The 18415-nt window shown below is 45.6% G+C and overlaps 1 protein-coding gene across 1 annotated transcript in view; it reads right to left on the reverse strand.

Annotated features, from left to right (window-relative positions):
• The window catches only part of PCSK2 (proprotein convertase subtilisin/kexin type 2), a 259315-nt gene that overhangs the window by 37989 nt on the left and 202911 nt on the right, over positions 1–18415 (reverse strand). The window contains exon 8 of the mRNA XM_003268203.4: positions 12933–13108. Coding sequence (XP_003268251.1) covers positions 12933–13108 — 176 coding nt within the window. The remainder of the gene's footprint in view (positions 1–12932; positions 13109–18415) is intronic.

Genomic DNA, 18415 nt, shown 5'->3' on the forward strand with positions numbered 1-18415 from the left:
TGATATAATATATATATTATATTATATATTATATATTATATATTATAATTATATATTATATATAATATATATATTATATTATATATATGATATAATATATATTATATATTATAATTATATATGATATATAATATATTGTATGTATTATATAATATATGATATATATTATATAATATATTATATATTATATATATTATATATTATATATTATATTATAATTATATATATAATATATATTATATTATTATTATATATATATAATTATATATATATATATAATATATATTATAATTATATATTATATATTATATTATAATTATATATATAATATATAATATATATTATATTATATTATAATTATATAATATATAATATATATGTAACATTATCCCAAAAAATATACAATATATCAATTGAGATTCAGCCAGGCAAATATTGCCACACTTGGCAGGTCAACAGAGGGAATTTTATCCAGGGAATAGGTGTTAAAGGAAAGCCTAAAACCCAAAAGGGAAATGGGAAGTCACCCATGGATTAGAGGATGACCCTGGAGCTGGAGGACAAAGGGAGGCCATGACTCAAGAGCCAGCACTGTGGGTGGGGCATCTGCTGGAGGGCAGGGTCTCCACCCTAATCCTGCAGCTCATGCTCAGTGAGTGGAATGGCTGTTAGCTGCCTGAGCCAAGTAGGCCAGCCTGGTGGCTCATGCCTGTAATCCCAGTGCTCTGGGAAGTGGAGGCTTGAGGAGAGAGGAGCATTTGAGGCCAAGAGTTTGAGGCCTGCCTGGGCAAAGTAGCAAGAGGCCCACTCACCCCCATCTGCACAAAATGAAAAATTAGCTTGGCGTGGTGGGGCACACCTGTAGTCTTAGCTACTCGGGAGGAGCCCAGGAGTTTGAGGAGTTGGGTCTGCAGTGAGCTGTAATCACACCACTGCACTCCAGCCTGGGTGACAGAAAAAAAAAAAAAAAAAAGGCAAGTGCATTTAGGTGAAATTAAATGAGTGGTGCAACTCCACTTTGAATTCTGCCAGTCTTTTGGAGTTTAGTGAGATTACAGTGTTTCTCAAAAGTTTTTACCAAATGGAAACTTTTAACCTAGGCACTATGGAGTGTACTTAACCACCCTGGTTCTCAACTAATGTGGACTTTTGCTCCAGGATGCAGTGATGGACACATTTTTGGTGGTCACAACCATGTGTGTTTTACTAGCATCTAGTTGATAAAGGCCAGGGAGACTACTAAACTTCTATGCAAAGGATAACCTACTCACCACGGACAAAACAGTATTTTGCCCACAATGTCCGTATGTCCAGGCTGAGAAACCCTGCTCAGTGAGGGCAGTGAGTTGGAACTTGCTGGGCCTTAAGTAGCCTCTCACAAGCCCAAAATTTCTGAAACGTTCAAGCAAATTTTTGATGTTGCTCATAATATAAAAAGAATGTTACAAATTGCTTACCGTCAGCTAAGGTGACATTCCAGCTAGAGACTGGTGCAGTGGCTTGCTGTGTACCCAGGGCATTGCCTACGTTTGAGGAGGTGGAAATCTCACTTTGAGAAACTTGTGGCTAAAGTGAGTCAGTCCCTCCACCCTAACCAATGGGTAGCCACTGGGGTTAATGACCAGAATAGGTGCTGGTCTGGGGTTGGTATGGGTGCAGGGTGCAGACCCCTGGTGAGGCAAGCCTGGGAGAGATTATCTTTTTGTAAACAATTATAGTAATTTTTATTTTCCAGTCACCTTGATTTCTTAATACAACATTAGCACACCTTGGAAAAAGTTATTGTATTTTTTACTATGAAAATAATATTTATTATAGAATAATTGGAATATAGAAGATGAAGGAAATAAAAATCCTTTGTAATCTTACATGAATAGATAATCACTGGTGATATTTTGTGGATTCTTGCCAACTTTACATATAAATGCAAAGTATAAGAATGGGCTTGAAAGTGAAATTGGGATAATAAAAATTGATCAACTTTCTTGGCCTGCTTAAAATGTATTCCTCACAATTTATATAATTAACATTTTTTATGTGATTAAATACTCTTCTACACCATAATTTTTTATTAGTTTTATGAAATAGCCATTCCGCAATTTATTTACACCTCTTCTTGAATGTACATGGAATGTTGTCTCTAGTTTTTAAAAAAGTACTTCATGTTTAAAATGAACATAATCTCATATATGTCTTTGTATGTTTATTTTCTTAGGCAGTGTTTCTAAAAGAGGAAATTTTGGGTGAAAAAAATGAATGACGATTCTTAGTCCATCTGCCATATTATTACTCTTGATAAAGTTTGTTAGCAGTTTATATGTTTACCAGCAGTGCATGAGAACTCTATATTCAGCTCATATGCGTCATAATTTAGAATTGTCATTTCTTAAAAATAGTTTTGCCAATTTGGTGGGTAAAAATAGTACCTCATTGTTTTGAGTTATATATTTTTTCACTAAAGTTGAATTTATCTTTTTGTGTCTTTCCTGCTCATTTGTATTCTTGTTTTATTATTTAGCAAAGCCCCAAGCCCCAAATGATAATATCCTTTGCCTATTTTTTTTTCTTTCATAGAATTTTTTTTTTTTTTTTTTGAGACGGAGGATAGCTCTGTCACCCAGGCTGGAGTGCAATGGTGTGATCTCGACTCATTGCAGTCTTTGCCTCCTGGCTTCAAGATATTCTCCTGCCTCAGCCTCCTGAGTAGCTGGGATTACAGGCACATAGCACTGTGCCCGGCCAATTTTTATTTTTATTTATTTATTTTTTTTAGTAGAGACGACGGAGTTTCACCCTGTTGGCCAGGCTGGTCCCAAACTCCTGACCTCGAGGGATCTGCCCACTGCAGCCCCCCAAAGTGCTGGGATTACAGGTGTGAGCCACCTCGCCTGACCTCATAATATTCTTTTTATTGGTTTGTAAGAGCTCTTCCTGTATTAAGAAACTGAGCTAGATTTTTATTATCTATATGCATATATATTTACTCAGTTTTTCCTTTTTCTTTGATGTGTTGGATTTAGACTTGCAGACACTTTTTCATTATATTACTTTAATCTGTTATTAAAATATGAATTTTAAAACAAACACATATTTTAAATTGCACATGAAACCATGTATTGATTTATGAATATTGCCTTTCTGCACTCATGGTTCACGAAAAATTTTATTCAAATTATTCATGAACATCTTTGGCAAATTGTATTCAAACAATTCACAAACATCTTCGACATTTGCACATTTGTCCTCACTAGGTCAACTGGTTACCTCTTGAGTTACCTGTTTCAGTGCACACCGTGGTAGTCATTGCTACTGCTTGCTAAATATTGCAAACTGTCCATGGTCTGAGCCCATGACCAGGCCTCTTTGTGGTTGGGTGAGGTCTTATAAGCCATTTAAATCAATGAGTTGTGAGTAGGAGTGATGACAGATGGTATCCTTTGTAGTTTGGAACTTTTACTGGTCAGTTCGAGACTCTGCAGAGCCCCTGTGGGTTCTGTGGTAGTTCAACGGGAGTAGGGTATCAAGTTCTCTGGAAAAGCCAAGCTAAGGATGATGCAGTTGCCCTGGCCTCTGATTCAAATCCTCACCTCGATTCAGTGTTTGATGGCGCCTTTGGTTGTCTTTAGTTATTGTGTGGTTTTCGTGTAACCACCCTGGAGGTCAGAATCCTGTGTTATTCTGTCTCACTGCTCAAAGGATCCAGCCACTGTAGTGATGAATCTTTCTGATGTCAGAGGTGCTGCTGAGTTCACATTCATGTCAGCTTCTAACCTCGGGTGAATTTCTCACTGGGCCCAGGTGGGCCAACGCTACTAATAATGCCAAAGGGTGGGTGACCAACTCTCTTGGTTTGCCCAGGATTGAGGGGTTTCCTGAGATGTAGGACTTTTCAGTGCTAAAAACAGGAAAGTTGCTGGCAAAACGAGACGGCTAGTCACAAGGATCACCCGAAACCCACCAGACTTTTCTCGTAGTTCTCTTTGAAAGGAGGGACGGTAACGGCACCAGCTAAGTTTCCAAGGCTGAGCTACAGATTCCTCGCTGCAGCAGTTCTGCTCAGTTGCGACCTTCATCTGGCTGCAGAGCATAAATCTGGGCTCAAGGAGTATTCGTGAGAGCTCCTTGGCAGGAGGCATTCATCGTCTGCCAGAGGCCCTGGCACTCACTGCCACGGTGTACGACCCATGGCTCTGATTAAATTTCAGCAGGCGGCACTGTGGCCTCCCCTCGCCCATGCCTAATTTATCACTGTCTCCCCAGGCAGCTTTCTGTCCCCTGCTTTCCTGGCTGGTGGTTTTCTTGTAAGTGGTCCCAGTCCATACATTCCAGCTAGAAGAAGAGCTGAGATCTGTGCTTTGCCCTTTGCAGCCCCTTAGGGAGTAAACAATCAATGCGCTGTCTCATCTGTACCTTAGAGAATTTTTGTGGCCTTGTCTTTAAATATTCCTAAAATATTCCCTCCAGCAGCAACTCTGAAGAGTGATTAAGAAGAAGTTGGGATGTAGTCATCAGAGCCAGCAATAGGTGTACCAGGGTTGCCCTGGGTGGCTGCATTTCCTCAAGTTGTGGAAAGAAGTTCATGAATCAGTTGTCACTTTCAAGACCTTCTAGCGTCACCCGAATTCCCCTTCTGGTTGTCAGAGCAAAATAAGATGCTGTGTCCCACAATGGCTGGTTTTTGTAGCTCCCTCTTTGTAAGGGCTACCTCCTTTTCCTGAACAGTAAACACATCACCTTGCCAGTGCTTTATTTATCCAGAGAGTGATGACTCTAAGTCTCAGGTTAGGTTTTGCTTAAGCTGCACTTTGGGAGTTGTGTGTGAGCCCATATGCCTTGGACTTTAGAATTCCCTGTGCCTGGGAGTTTCCAAATGTCAACATATGCATCTTTTGGTCTAAGGGCTTCCTCCCAAGAGGCTGAAAGGCTGCTCTGTGCATCTGTTCTCAGGCTGAAAGCACTGGGGCATTTACAAGTTTTGGGAACAAACCTCATCAATGGGTTTTATTCCAGCTCCTTTCCCACAGGGTGGGATACCTTTGGAGTGTGTTCTCAAGTTTCGGTGTGGTTTTCTGAAGTTTCCCAGTGGCCTTAAGCTCCAGTTGCTGACAGTAATGACTGGCAGGGTAACATACCCTTAACCGGTCCTGTCTCTTTCCTGCCACACTTCCCGTTCATCACTGGTATTCTCTTTACCTCCCCAATAAACTACTTGATCCCAAATCTTGCGTCAGGATCTGCTTCCAGGAGATCGAAAACTAAGACAGAAGTCAATTATTGAACCCTCTGGTAATTCAGGGGTCTCTGACTGTCACCCTCTTCCCATATACAGTGTGAAAAATGCTGTAACTGTAAACCCAACACATAGACTACAAAGCTAAAGATTAAAATAAGCAAAAGAAAAAGAGGATTTCCTTCTTGCCCACTCCTCACTGCTTCTCTCAAGTATTTACTAAGCAAATGTAGGAGGTGCAAACTTCAAATCCCTAAGGAGCCAGGTAGGTGATGTTCGTGCGAAGCAGCCATCAGACAACTGGGAATGGTGGGATCTATGGCAAACAGTGTGTGCCCCGATAAAAGTCTCTTATCCATCTCCTCTTTGTTCTCTTCCTTTTAATCATTACTATGTTGGTCAAACAAAACACACGTACAGGATGATAAAATTGAAAGACAAACATGAGAAGTGCCTTGTGTAACAGGTAATTCTCTGATTCCTTTGTTTATGTGAAGATTGCCTTTCAGAAGTGGATTTTCCCTTAGAGTAGACCAGGCAGTGGAAGTCACTGGGAGAGAAACTTCGCTAATGCACAATGCACCCTCACTTCCAAAACGCGACAATGTTGTCCAAAAAATGTCACCTTGAGACGAGGAAAGATTTATTCCCACTGCTTGGGGAAATTTATTCCCATTGCTTGGGGAAAAGTCAAATGAGAAATCATATATTTTTCATCATACTCACTCCACTTTCTAAAAGATGTACATGCTGTCATCTGAAGATCGGTCATAACAATTTTTCTCTTAAGCTTCAGCGGGCTCGGCATGCTTTGCAGGACAATCATACTTGAAAGGGCCTTTTCACCTGCAGCCAGGGAGGCTACAGATGGAGGAGAGAGAAATATCCTGCTTTGAGAGGCAGTGGAGCAGTGCAGAAGTCCGTGGAAAATGACAGGGGCACCCAGGGATGACAGTCTGGAGAGAGGGCAGACATCGCCTACCTTCCCGACTCTCTTTTGGCCTCAGGTGTTAAAAAAAGTGCCTCTCAGGGAAAATCCATGTCTGCTGAGGAAAGGGGGAATCTGCCAACGGTTCCCCTGGGCACCTGCTGTCACCTGGTCTGGGGCTTGGATGTGTAACCATTTCTCTCCAGTCACACAACGAATAATGCAATAAGGAAACAGGCTGTTTGTGCATCAAAAATTTCATCCTAAATGCTTCTTAAGGAGACCAGGCATTGAAACAGGGTAGGGACGTCACTTTCCTGCCACCCGATCCTGTTGGCAGACATTCTCTGTAAGCCGCACTGTGTCACTCAAATGTCGGGCTCCCGTTGCTGTTTCAGATGGGTTGAATTTCCACAGCAGACTGCCATAACCTTGTAATAAAGCATCTTCACTATTTCCTAAACAGTGTAGCAATGGACATTTAGCTGCTGTCACCGTGATGTTCACTTCGAGGACTCTGTTTCCCATCTCATAATTGTGTTTCTGGGATCCTTGTATTTAATGTAAAAGTGATGAATTCGTTAAAGTGTGAGATCTTTCCTTGACTTAGAAAAGTTGTCCTCCACAGTCTTGGGGTAACTTAGGACTCTGGTTGGGAAACTTGTCGTTTTGGGGAAACGTAAAACCTTGGGGTTTCAGGTGTTTTTCCTCCAGTTTTTCCACTTCCCAAAGGGAACTTCCAGACTCATGAAGGCAAGGGTGGCTGTTACTTGCAGGGAGAACACATAGGTATGTAAGTGCTATAATTTAAGGGAAGTCAGAAGAGTCCTCTAACGAAGGGTGTGCTGTTGAATGTTTAACAACCAGCTCTCTGAAGGGGGCATAAAAGGGCTTTATTTTTAGTGTTTGTCAATTTCCATGTTGAATTTCAAGCTCCCAGTGTGATGTTATTGGGAGCATTTCAGCACAGCACTGTCCCTAACTTGGAAACATGTTTCTCTCCTAGGACTGCATCGTGAGCATTTTCGCATGCTCATTCCTTTGAGGAAGCTATGTCAGAGAAGGGAGGGAGGGAGACTTCTCAAGGTCCTGAACTAGAAGAAAAAAGTCACAATTGGATCAACTATTGACCATCTTGGCTGTAAAGGAGAGGGCCAGGTGACATCAAGGTGACCTTGAACAGTGACCAGGTCATTCCCACACTGCCAAACCTCTTTTTTGATGATCCATTCTAAGACTGGAAGGCGCATGAGTTTGCCAGGGCTGCTACCAAAGGACCACAACCAAAGGACCAAAGTAACAACCAAAAGACCACAAACTGGGTGGGTTAAACAACAGAAATTTCTTGCCTAGAAGTCCTGGAGACAGAAATGTCAGCCAACGCTGCTGACACTTCCATCTCCAGAACTTCTAGGAATAGAATCCATCTCTAGAAGTTCTGGAGACATAATAGATTCAGTTCCATTCCTGGAAGTTCTGGAGACGGAATCTATCCCATTTCTCTCTCAGCTCCCGGTGGGCTGTTGGCCATCTCTGGCTTTCCTGGGCTTGTGGATGCATCCCCAGCCCCTCTGCCTTCATCTTCACACACTGTTCTCCCTGTGTGCATATCTGTGCCCAGATGTTCCTGTTCTTTTTTTTGTCTTTTAAATAAGGACACCAATCATATTGGATTAGAGGCCCATCCTACTCCAATATGACCTCATCTTAATTAATTATATCTGCAATGACCCTATTTCCAAATAAGGTCACATTATGAGGTATTGGGGATTAGGACCCCAACATATGAATATTTGGGGACACAATTGAACCCACAACAGAAGAGGTGCTGATAGGGTTTGGCTGTGTCCCCACCCAAATCTCATCTTGAATTTCCACATGTTGTAGGAAGGACCCAGTGGGAGGTAAGTGAATCATGGGGGCGGGCCTTCCCCATGCTGTTCTCTTGATAGTGAATAAGTCTCATGAGATCCGATGGTTTTAAAAAGGGGAGTTTCCCTACAGAAGCTCTCTTCTCTTGTCTGCCACCATGTAAGACATGCCTTTCACCTTCCACCATGATTATGAGGTCTCCCCAGCTATGTGGAACTGTAAGACCAATAAACCTCTTTCTTTTATAAATTGCCCAGCCTTAGGTATGTCTTTACCAACAGCATGAAAACAGATTAATACAGGTGCATACAGTCTTATATTTCTGTTCAGACCTTTGAAAGAATTCAACAGCTCAGAAGAAACTACTCCATCAGATGCCTAAGAAGACTGTGAATATAGACAACTACGCTTTGATATCCTCACAGGAGAAAGAAAGGGGTTTTGTTAGAAACCTTCTGACTGGCCTCTGACCCTGCAAGTTCTGAACCTTCCCAACAGAACATTTCTTGGTTTTGGAGGCTCATCTTGGGGTGTTTCCCCTAATTTTTAACCAAAATTTCCCTGAAAGCATCGAGGGCAGGTGTCAGCTGGAGCAGAGGCTGACAGGTTCTAACAAGCAAGGGTGCCAATGGGGTGGTGTCCAAGTGGAAACACCTCTAAGCATAAGCCTCAAGGAAGGGGAAGGGTTAGTTGGAGAGTGGGAGCCACGGAGCCGGGCAGAAGCAGACAGGGTGAGTGTGGCCTAGCCCCATGACTGCAGAGCCCTCCTGTGGCTCTCCACACATTCTTGGGGCTGGCATCCTGCAGCCACCTTGGATCAGGATATCTGTCTGTTCCCAGGCACTATGAGGTCTTGCCTGAATCTATCTCATTGCCCTGATCCCTCTTGGCGCTTTTTTTTCTTTTTTTTTTTTGAGATGAGAGTTTTACTCTTGATGCCCAGGCTGGAGTGCAATGGCATGATCTCAGCTCACTGCAACGTCTGCCTCCCGGGTTCAAGTGATTCTCTTGCCTCAGCCTCTTGAGTAACTGAGATTACAGGTGTCCACCACTACACATGGCTAATTTTTTGTATCTTTAGTAGAGACGGGGTTTCACCATGTTGGTCAGGCTGGTCTTGAACTCCTGACCTCAGGTGATCCACCCGCCTCAGCCCCACAAAGTGTTGGAATTACAGGCATGAGCCACTATGCCCAGCCCCTCCTGGTGCATTCTTACGAGAAACCAATTTATTTGGGCTACCTAGGTCTCTGTTCCTTCAACACAGAGACAAATGGTGTGTGGCTCAGTCATCACACAGCCCACCCGTCCAACCCATCGTCCTGATGAGGAAATACAGGGCTGTTCCTTTCTGGAAATGCGTCACCCCTGCTGCCCTTTTCTATTCATTGTAGGTTTTAAGAAACCATATGTTAGGGTCTTAGGATCTCAGGGTTAGATGATTTGGATCCTCAAGATCATGTAGAGCAACACTTTGCAAACTTCAATGAGATCTTGTTAAAATGCGGCATCTGTGGGAGGGGAGGAGGCACTGAGGTTTTGCATTTTTCACTCTCCCAGGTGGGCTGTGGCCACACTTTAAGAAGCACTGACTCAGACCATTTTGCAGAAAGTGAGGAATGGAGACACCAACTAGTCAGTCTGAAGTTCCCCAGCCAATGAGGGGCAGGACTGAGGTTAAAACTCAGCTCTCACCACTGTCAAGAGGAGCTCTCCACCTGCTGAAATATCCCTGCAACAGGACGGACCTGCTGCTGTGCAGTGTTGGCTCTCCAGTGAAGACAAAGATGTTGACCAGCACCAGAAAAGCCTGATTCTGAGAGATGAGCCCCTTCATTTGGTAGCCTATGTGCTTCCTTCCCCTGGGGCCTGTGACAGCTGTGGTTGGAGGTGCCCAGAGTGTCACAAAGGCCTGGAAGGGCCTGGCTGTGTCCCAAGGAAATTGTCTTTGCAAAGCCAGTCTGGGGGTTAGATCCAGCCTGTGTGCCAAAGTTGGCCACCCACTGCGCTGAAGGGTTCCACTTTGTTTGAAATATTGTTTACTATTGTTTAGGGCTGAGACTCTGGGGAAGTTACATGTGAACTTGCCAATTTTTGTCCAGCGAGATGCTTTAGTCTGGTAAGACTAGGAATGTGTGTAAGCAAGCAACAATTTAGTAAGGATCCAAAGTTAGATTTCTCATGGCTAAATATAATCTAATCAGACTGAGCTCATTTCATCAATTCTTTTACAAATTTTACATTGCCTAGCATTCAGAGGCTTAGACTCACTAGGAATACAAACACGGACACAGGGACAGAAGCTAAGGGATGATTTTGGAGGCTGTGAGTGGTGAAGAGATGGAGAAAAACGGAGTGGAAGAGGCCGGGTGTGGTGGCGCATGCTTGTAATCCAAGGCCAAGGTGGGAGGATCTCTTGAGTCCCAGAGTTTGAAACCAGCCTGGGCAACATGGTGAAACATGTCTACAAAAAGTTAGCTGGGCATGGTATCATGCGCCTGTAGTCCCAGCCACTCTGGAGGCTGAGGCAGGAGAATCACTTGAGCCCAGGAGGTTGAGGCTGCAGTGAGCTGAGATTGTGCACTGCGTTCCAGCCTGGGTGATGCAGTGAGACCCTATCTCAAAAGAAAAAAAAAGAAAGAAGGTAGAAGAAAACCTAATCTAAAAAACCACTGGTAATAGGCACACACTTAGTTCTAAGCTTCCTGGCAGCCAAAGGAAAAAGGGAAACCTAGTGGGGTAAATTTTGAGGTAGTGTTTGTGGGAGGCGTTCCCTAGAAGCAGAGCCTGAGAGAGAGATTCAGCTGCCCCAGACTCATTGAGGGAGAGCTCTCAGGAGCAACCTGTGAGCAAGGGAGTGAAGGAAGATACAGAGGGGAAGGAACCCCAAAGCTATGTAGCCTTGGGTAAAGCCTACCCTTGGCCTGGCCCACAGGGGGCTCTGGACCATAAATGACATTGAAGACTCCTCCCTGTTGGAGGCAAGCAGGCTCCTGCGTTAGTCATCGGCTGTGGGCTGTGCCCTGGGTGTGGGGGGCATAACTTTCTGGGAGAGATTCTATCTGTCAGGGCAATGCTTCGTGAGAGGGGCTGCTGTGAGCCATCAGCAGCCAACACTCACAGCAGCTGGGGTGGCCCCCAGGCCTGCCTGGTAAAGGGGATTTTGGTGGGCACCAATGGCATCCATTGTAGTCATAGATTTCAATGAGACTTTCAGCCTCTCCACCATAACATTTCGTGTCTGCATTAATTCCATATCCACCCCCTGAACAGCTCATCCACTATGTTCTCAAGCCCCGGGCCAGTTCCTGAGGATGGTCTGGGCAGGAAAACACATGTTTTCTGACCTCAAAAAATGTATGGAAAAGCAGCCTTCAATTGCCCACTCTTATTTTCTTCAATGTTCTCTTTTTCATGCCCTCGTTAAACATACAGTGTTCTGTACATTCACTTATATTAGTGTTATCTACGTATAAGTAATGAATTTATGCATTTTCCATAAACAGACTGTATATAACTTAAATGTGTACGTGGAACGGATGCATTTTATAATTTATTTATAATAGTGCTGGTTCCTATAGCCATTTCATCTATTTGAAATTTACCAAAATCTAAGAAGCAAATTTAAAAATATTCCCAAAATGGAGTTCCAAAAGCCACACCCAAAATCTCACGCACTGTCCTTTCCGTCACTTAGCACCACACCATTTACTCCACACACGGCAGTGACCTTGCGGTGTGAGTCCCACATCCAGGCTGATTACAGAGAGTCCTCTGGGAGCACAGGGAGGGGACCACTGCTGGCCTGGCAGCCAGAACAGGCCTGAAAGACTGCATAAGCCAAGGGATGGGAGGTGCGCCACGCATGACAAGTAGATGGATGCATCGGAACAGCTCATGAAGACACAAGTTTGGTAACAGATGCTCAAGTAACGAATCTATTGGCCGAGGCCCCAGGAATCGTGGAGGAGAGACGAGCCATCCCCAGTGTGCCCGGTCCAAATTCCTGACCGAGAGCATCCCAAGCATAGTAAAGGAGTTGTGTTCTGTGCTATGAAGTTTTGGGGTGGTTGCTTAAGTGGCAGTCAAGACTGGGACAAATGCTGACCCTTTGCAGGCACTTCTCAGTGCCCAGCAGTTGCATCTTTTATCTCATTTACACATCACAGTGACCCCGTGACCCCTCATTATCACCGTTTTATAGGCGAGGCGAAGTCACTTCCTGATAGACTGGAGCCCAGAAATCCTCTGGTCCCTGAGGCTGGGGTCGTGTCTCTTCTGGGGTGGCTCCAGCCCCAGCGTCTCAGAGAAGGGGCCCCCTTCCCCTCCCTATGCAGCACTGACCTGCATCTCATCCCTTTGGAGGCTCTGCCCGGCTTCCTTCTCCTCGGCTCTGTCCAAGCCTGGGCTAATCTTGAAGGAGCGGCTGTGAGGATGCATGCTCAGACCCCCTGCCCCACGAGCGTCATGGTCATAGTCCTGGCTGCTGCCTCCTGGATCTATCGCCCCATGTACGCGGAGACCCCACATCCTGTGTGCTACTGCCAGCCAACGACTGAGTGGGTGGTGGGGGTGCCGGTGCAGGCCCCTTTCTGACTGTGATGGGCAGCTTTGGCGTGGGGACTGCTGTCTGAGACCCTCCCTCCCCAGCCCCTTCCTTCCCACTGTTGTTTGCAGGAGCCAGGTAGGCATCGTGTCTGAGGCTCTTCTGCCCTCTCTCCTTATCCTTCACAGGCCTCCCCGCAGTCAGCCTCCTGCATGGCTAAGCCCCTGTGCTGTCTGATTCCTGCGGGACCTGGACTCACACACAGGGTGACAGTGGTTCACCCAGTTGCCTCTACCCCTCCACCCACTTTGTCCCACCTTGTGAGTGGCCAGGGCCTAGGGGGCCGGCCCCCTTACCTTGTTCACGCCATCGGCCATGGCCTGCAGCGTGAGCTCCCGGGGCCCATCCACTGTCTTGCCGTTGTCTGTGGGGCCCCAGCTGGCGCTGTAGATGTCGATCAGCTGCGGCATATGGCTGATGGAGGAGGCCTCGATGATGTCCGTCATGAATGGCTGGTCCAGCATCCGGATGCCTGTGGACACGTTGAGCAGAGGACACCAGGTTTGGGTTCCCCAGTTCGCAGGAGACAAGGAGGTGGAGGAGGGCTTGGGCCCTGGGTACTTGGAAGGGTTGGAGATCTCAGGTGCTCTGGGGCCACTGTGCAGTCCAGGGATCAAGGAGGAGGCACAGACGGTCCTACTGGCTCCTTTCTGCATCCCACCCACATCTTTGCTGATGTAATGATTTAAAGACAATTTTATTCCCCTAGCAAAACTTACTAGAATTCATAATGGGAGAGACCACCTTTGCTGAAGCGATTCTTTGATAAGCTTATTTCTAAGTAGAAGCTCGGCCTCAGAGAACTGGGTGTCGGCTGCAGCCAAGTTTTAAGGGAGAAAAAAAGCTACTACACATGATAAATGGGGGAGGCAATCGATATTTGGGGAGAAATTCCAGCAGGCAGAGGGCAGGGGACAGAGAGAGGGGCAGGGGCAGTGCAGGAGTGGGTGGGGTCAGGAAAGAGGAACTCCCATTTGCACTGTAGCTGAGAGGGACTTTGGAGAGGACAGAAAGGCAGAGATGGCCATTCTAAACTGTATCAGTGATTCTGTGTCAGACGGCCGCCTCTCCTTTCTTCCCTATAGCATCGCTGTAAAGTTTGTGTTCCTCTCTGATGCTTCCTGGGAGTGATTTCTTGCAGGATGTTGGGAAGGAGCAAAGTCCTGCAGTCCAGGATAGTGTGGTACACACAATCCTAAGACACAGGGGCACAGGGTGAAGGTGCCTGCGCTGCCCCTGCTGAGCTGGCGCTCCTAGGTCTCCAGTCCCCGTCTGGCCATCCACAAAGGCCTCTCCAGGGGGGAACTCAGCAGCCACCATTGGGTTGGGTGTGCTGTCTCCCCATCACTACCCTCAAAACTTCGCTGACAGGGTCACATGCCTCTCTCCAGGCTTTGTCATCTGGACGGTCAGTGGGTTCACGATCCTGTGGCATGGAGCTTAGAGTGCTAGTGAAGCTGACCTAAGTCTTTCCACCCACTGTGATTATGGAATGAAGGGGTTGAGCCGTGCACAGGCAAAACCTGGGCCCCAGAACTCCTTCCTTGTCCCCGGTGGCCAATGGACGTTGTGCCTCAAGGACACTATTTCACAAGCCTCACTCTCTAACATGGCGAGCACGTCAATAGAATTAAAAGCCACCCAGGTTCTTGCCAGACACCTGAAATGGACATGAAATTGCTTTCTTTGCTGAGGGTCTACTACTTTCAGGCCCCAGGAGACTCAACGATCTCACTTTCCTTTTCAGTGCTCATAGCCCTCTTCTTGTGTACCTTTAATCTTCTATTGCAACAGCTTATTTGTGTGTTTCATACACCACCAGAAGGCATGGTCTTTGAGTATAGGGCATGTGTCTATTTTGTTCACTTCCGTGTCCTTGAGGATCAACATGATACTTGGTATTTATTTTAAGCTTGACAAATATTTGGTGAATAAATATCTGGCATTATTACCTTATTTAGTTGATTTCCTCCCCAACACAAATAACAGGTCCAGAAGAATGAATAACAGGCTCTGCTCATCCATCTTCTACTGTTAACTCATAAGTGTAATCACCATTTTTGCCAACAAACATCCAGTTATCAGTTAGCATTCTTTCCCCTGGAGGAAGCTTATCTAGAATAAGCCTAGTCTTTGGTTTGAACTTTCCAGATGTTAAATTTTATGGTTCATTTTATAAGGAGATGGGAAATTTAAGACTGTATTTTGCTTTTGACCAACCTATATTTTTATTTATTTAAAAACTTGATTTAATGCAGGTGATCAATAAGCCATCGAATAAACTGGTCAGTGCAGCTTCTTCTTGTGCAAAGTCACGCCCACTCTGTGGGTGGGAAATAAACAGAGAGAGGCTGGTATTCACTTGCTCAGATGCTCTTGAACTTGCCTAGTGCCCAGATGACCAGAACCGAATGGCCCACTCAACTGGAAGGTGAGAAATTCAACCCTGGCCAAAGCAGGCTTCTGCTGCCCCACACACCAACCAATGTCAGCCCTGGATTTTGCCAGGGCTGGTGCATGGCACTTCCAGCTGTGCCTTGAACCCTCTTCCTCTTTGCAGCTCTTATCACCTTCATGGGCTCCCTCTGTGCTGCACAAGAACCTCAGAGAGGATGTGTATTAATCTTCTGACTGTTTTAACATTATAGGGTGGCCACAGGCTGAGAGCAAGTCTCTCATTCATATTCAGGGACCAGGCGCCCGACATTCTTTTAATCTTGTTAAGCTCAAGAGGAATGAGGCATGCATTAATTGAATGAGATACAGTATTAATTTTGCAAGCAACTGCACCATTAGCAGCCGAGACAGAGGCTCAGCGTGACCCAAGGGTTTTTAGGGAGGGCCTCTCCTCTGCCCCTGGATGCTCTAGGAGCTACAGGGGAATGTGGGGTGGAGACAGAGAGTAGACTGAGTGAGAGAGAGGGAGAGAAGGAGAGAGAGAGAGAGAGAGGCAGACAGACTGTGAGAGAGTGAGAGAGGGTAGATAGAGTGAGAGAGAGAATGGGAGAGAGAGAGGCAGAGGGAGAACAGGTAGAGAGAAAGGGAGAGGAGAAGGAGAGAGTGGGAGAGAGAGAAGGTAGAGAGAGAAGGAGAGGACAGAGAGGAGAGGGAGAGAGGGAGAGTGTGGGAGAGAGGGAGAGTGTAGGAGAGAGAGAGAAGGTAGGGAGAGAAGGAGAGGACAGAGAGAGAGAGGAGAGGGAGAGAGGGAGAGTGTAGGAGAGAGAAGGTAGAGAGAGAGGGAGAGGACAGAGAGAGAGGAGAGGGAGAGAGTGAGAGTGTAGGAGAGGGTAGAGAGAGAGGGAGAGGAGAGGGAGAGAGAGGGAGAGGAGAGGGAAAGGAGAGGAAAGGGAGAGAAGTAGGAAGGGGGGAGGAGGAGGAGGGGAGGAAGGGAGGAAGGGAGGGAGAGAGAGAGAGGAGAGGGAGAGGGGGAGAAGGGGGGAGGAGGAGAGGAGGAAGAGAGGGAGGGAGGGAGAGGGGGAGAGAGAGAGAGAGAGAAATCAAAGGAGTCAGTGTCTTCACATCCCTAACAATGCTGATGTGTGTATTTGATGGGCAAGAACAGACACAGGCACACATCAAGTGTTTCTATCTGACCCCAGGCAGGCCTGCACAGCACATTAATGAGTAGAGGTGACTCTGTGGGTCTCTTCCATTCATTTAGAGCCTTCCCCGTCTGCCTGTGCAGCATGCACTGTGGCTAGCCCTAGTGCCCTGGGGGCTGCATGTCCAGGGGATTTGAGCTGCACCCTCTCTGCCTCTGCTCCTGTTGCACACGGTGTGCCTGTCCCTGCCTCCAGTAAATGCTACATCTGCCGACAAACTTTGGTGCTCATCAATGCCACTTTTTGTGCTCATGAATATTAGCTCTGGATGGTAAGGAGGAAGTTCATGCTCATCCAGGTTTTAGGTTCTGAAAACTCATGTTAGTCATTGTACTTACAGTGATTTTTACTTGTTTATTGAAAAGCTCAGATAAAATATGTTTATCTGCAGTGTTATGAGATTCATTGGCCAATAATAATAATGATAATAATATGTGAAAGCAATTCATAGCTGGTAGAGAAATTTCACAGCATTTTCACAATGGTCAACAGTGTGGTTTTTAAATATTTTTCAAAATCTTCAATCAAAGGTGATCTCATCCCGAAGCCCAGTGTATAAATCTGTGTCCTTTGGTTTAAAAAGGAAGGTGAATAGGACCAAACCCACCTGGCCTGGCCCCTTCTTGGGGCTGCTCTGAGAGTCTCTGCAGAAATCCAGAACAGTGAGGAACTGTAGAGCCCCACCCTCAGGCGCCTCTTGTCCCTGAGCCCTGGTTACTCTCTCTGTCCTCTTTCATGGGTTGCTATCTGATTTTTTTTATTTGCTCCCTGTCTTTGTCTCCTCCTAGACTGTGAGCTATACGGGGCAGGGGACCTGTCCGCCAGCTTCCATCCCCTGCAACGGGAAGGTGCCCACAGTAACTACGGACCACACGAAAGGCCTGAAGGCAGGAGACAGTGTTATGACTCCTTGATGCAGTCTCAGAAATATACATTTGACCAGTTTGCAAAAACCATCATTTGGAAGGTCATTGTTTGTGGTACATTTGCTTGGTTTTGTGGATTTTGAATAACACATTTAATTTTAATTTTTGACTCAATCTTTTTGATTGACGATGTTGTTTACTTAAAAATTAAAATGAAAACAGAAAGGAGGAAAGAATGGGGTCCTTTTTAAAAAGACAGTTACTTGAATAAAGGCATTTTCAAAATAAAAAAATGTAATATTTTTCTTCAAAATTTATACAATTAAATCAGTGAAAATGGAAATGTAAATAAACTTTCAAATAATGTTTCTGGGTTATTAAAGCTTGAAGACTGCAGGATGACTTTTGGGACATCCCGTATGTGCAGGTCTACACGTCACAGAATTTGAAATGAAGACAGACACGAAGAGAAATGAAGGAGAAGATCTTTGCACTGATTAAAATGGGTTAGGGGCTAACCTCTGGGACACACCAAGAATGCCTACAAATCAACGAGAAAAAGACAGGCGCCTTGATGGAAAAATGAGAAAAATTTATGAACAGAAAAGGAACTCAGGCAGATGCAGAGATGCTCAATGCTCTTTTCTGTTCAGAGGACTCAAATTACAATCTCATCTCCACTCTTCTTTTTTGAATCCTTGGGTTAAGATTCAACCACATTTTAACTTTGGGCTTTTTCTGGAGACAGCGTGGAGGGGTGCTGGGGAAGGACCTCAGACATCACAGGGGCGCCCCCCTAACCTGCAATGAACGAACACCTCGACTTTGAGACCAGCAACGATCCGAGTTGGCCACCAGGTGGCGCTTTAGACCTCCTTAGCCCAGAAGGCTCCCGAATGGGAAGATTCTCTGGAGGGTTTGGCTCATTTTTAGCAAATAATTAAAAACCAGCCAACTTTTGGAATTGCCAGCCAGGATGAATAAAATGTTTTCCTTAAATTTGTAAGATAAACTCTGCTGTTTTTGCAATCCATGAGTAATTCCCCAGTGCTTCCTAGAGAATTCATGCTGACGCCCCAGAGAGCCAGAGGACACTGGGTTCCCTAAGGCACAGGCATGGGACTGGAGCCTCGCAGCCCTTGTAGTTAGAACCAGAGCACGTGGTCACAGGGGAGCCAACCTGGGGCTAAGGGAGTGGGAAAAGAAAGAAGGGAGCCTCCCTTGCTCAAAATCTTTGGGTGGCCGTTCTTGGTTTCTGGAACCTCAAAGCGTTGCTGTGATGCCCTAGCTGTCCTTGGGCTTCACAGAAGC

Source organism: Nomascus leucogenys, chromosome 13, assembly GCF_006542625.1.
Source record: "Nomascus leucogenys isolate Asia chromosome 13, Asia_NLE_v1, whole genome shotgun sequence".
Taxonomy (NCBI): domain Eukaryota; kingdom Metazoa; phylum Chordata; class Mammalia; order Primates; family Hylobatidae; genus Nomascus; species Nomascus leucogenys.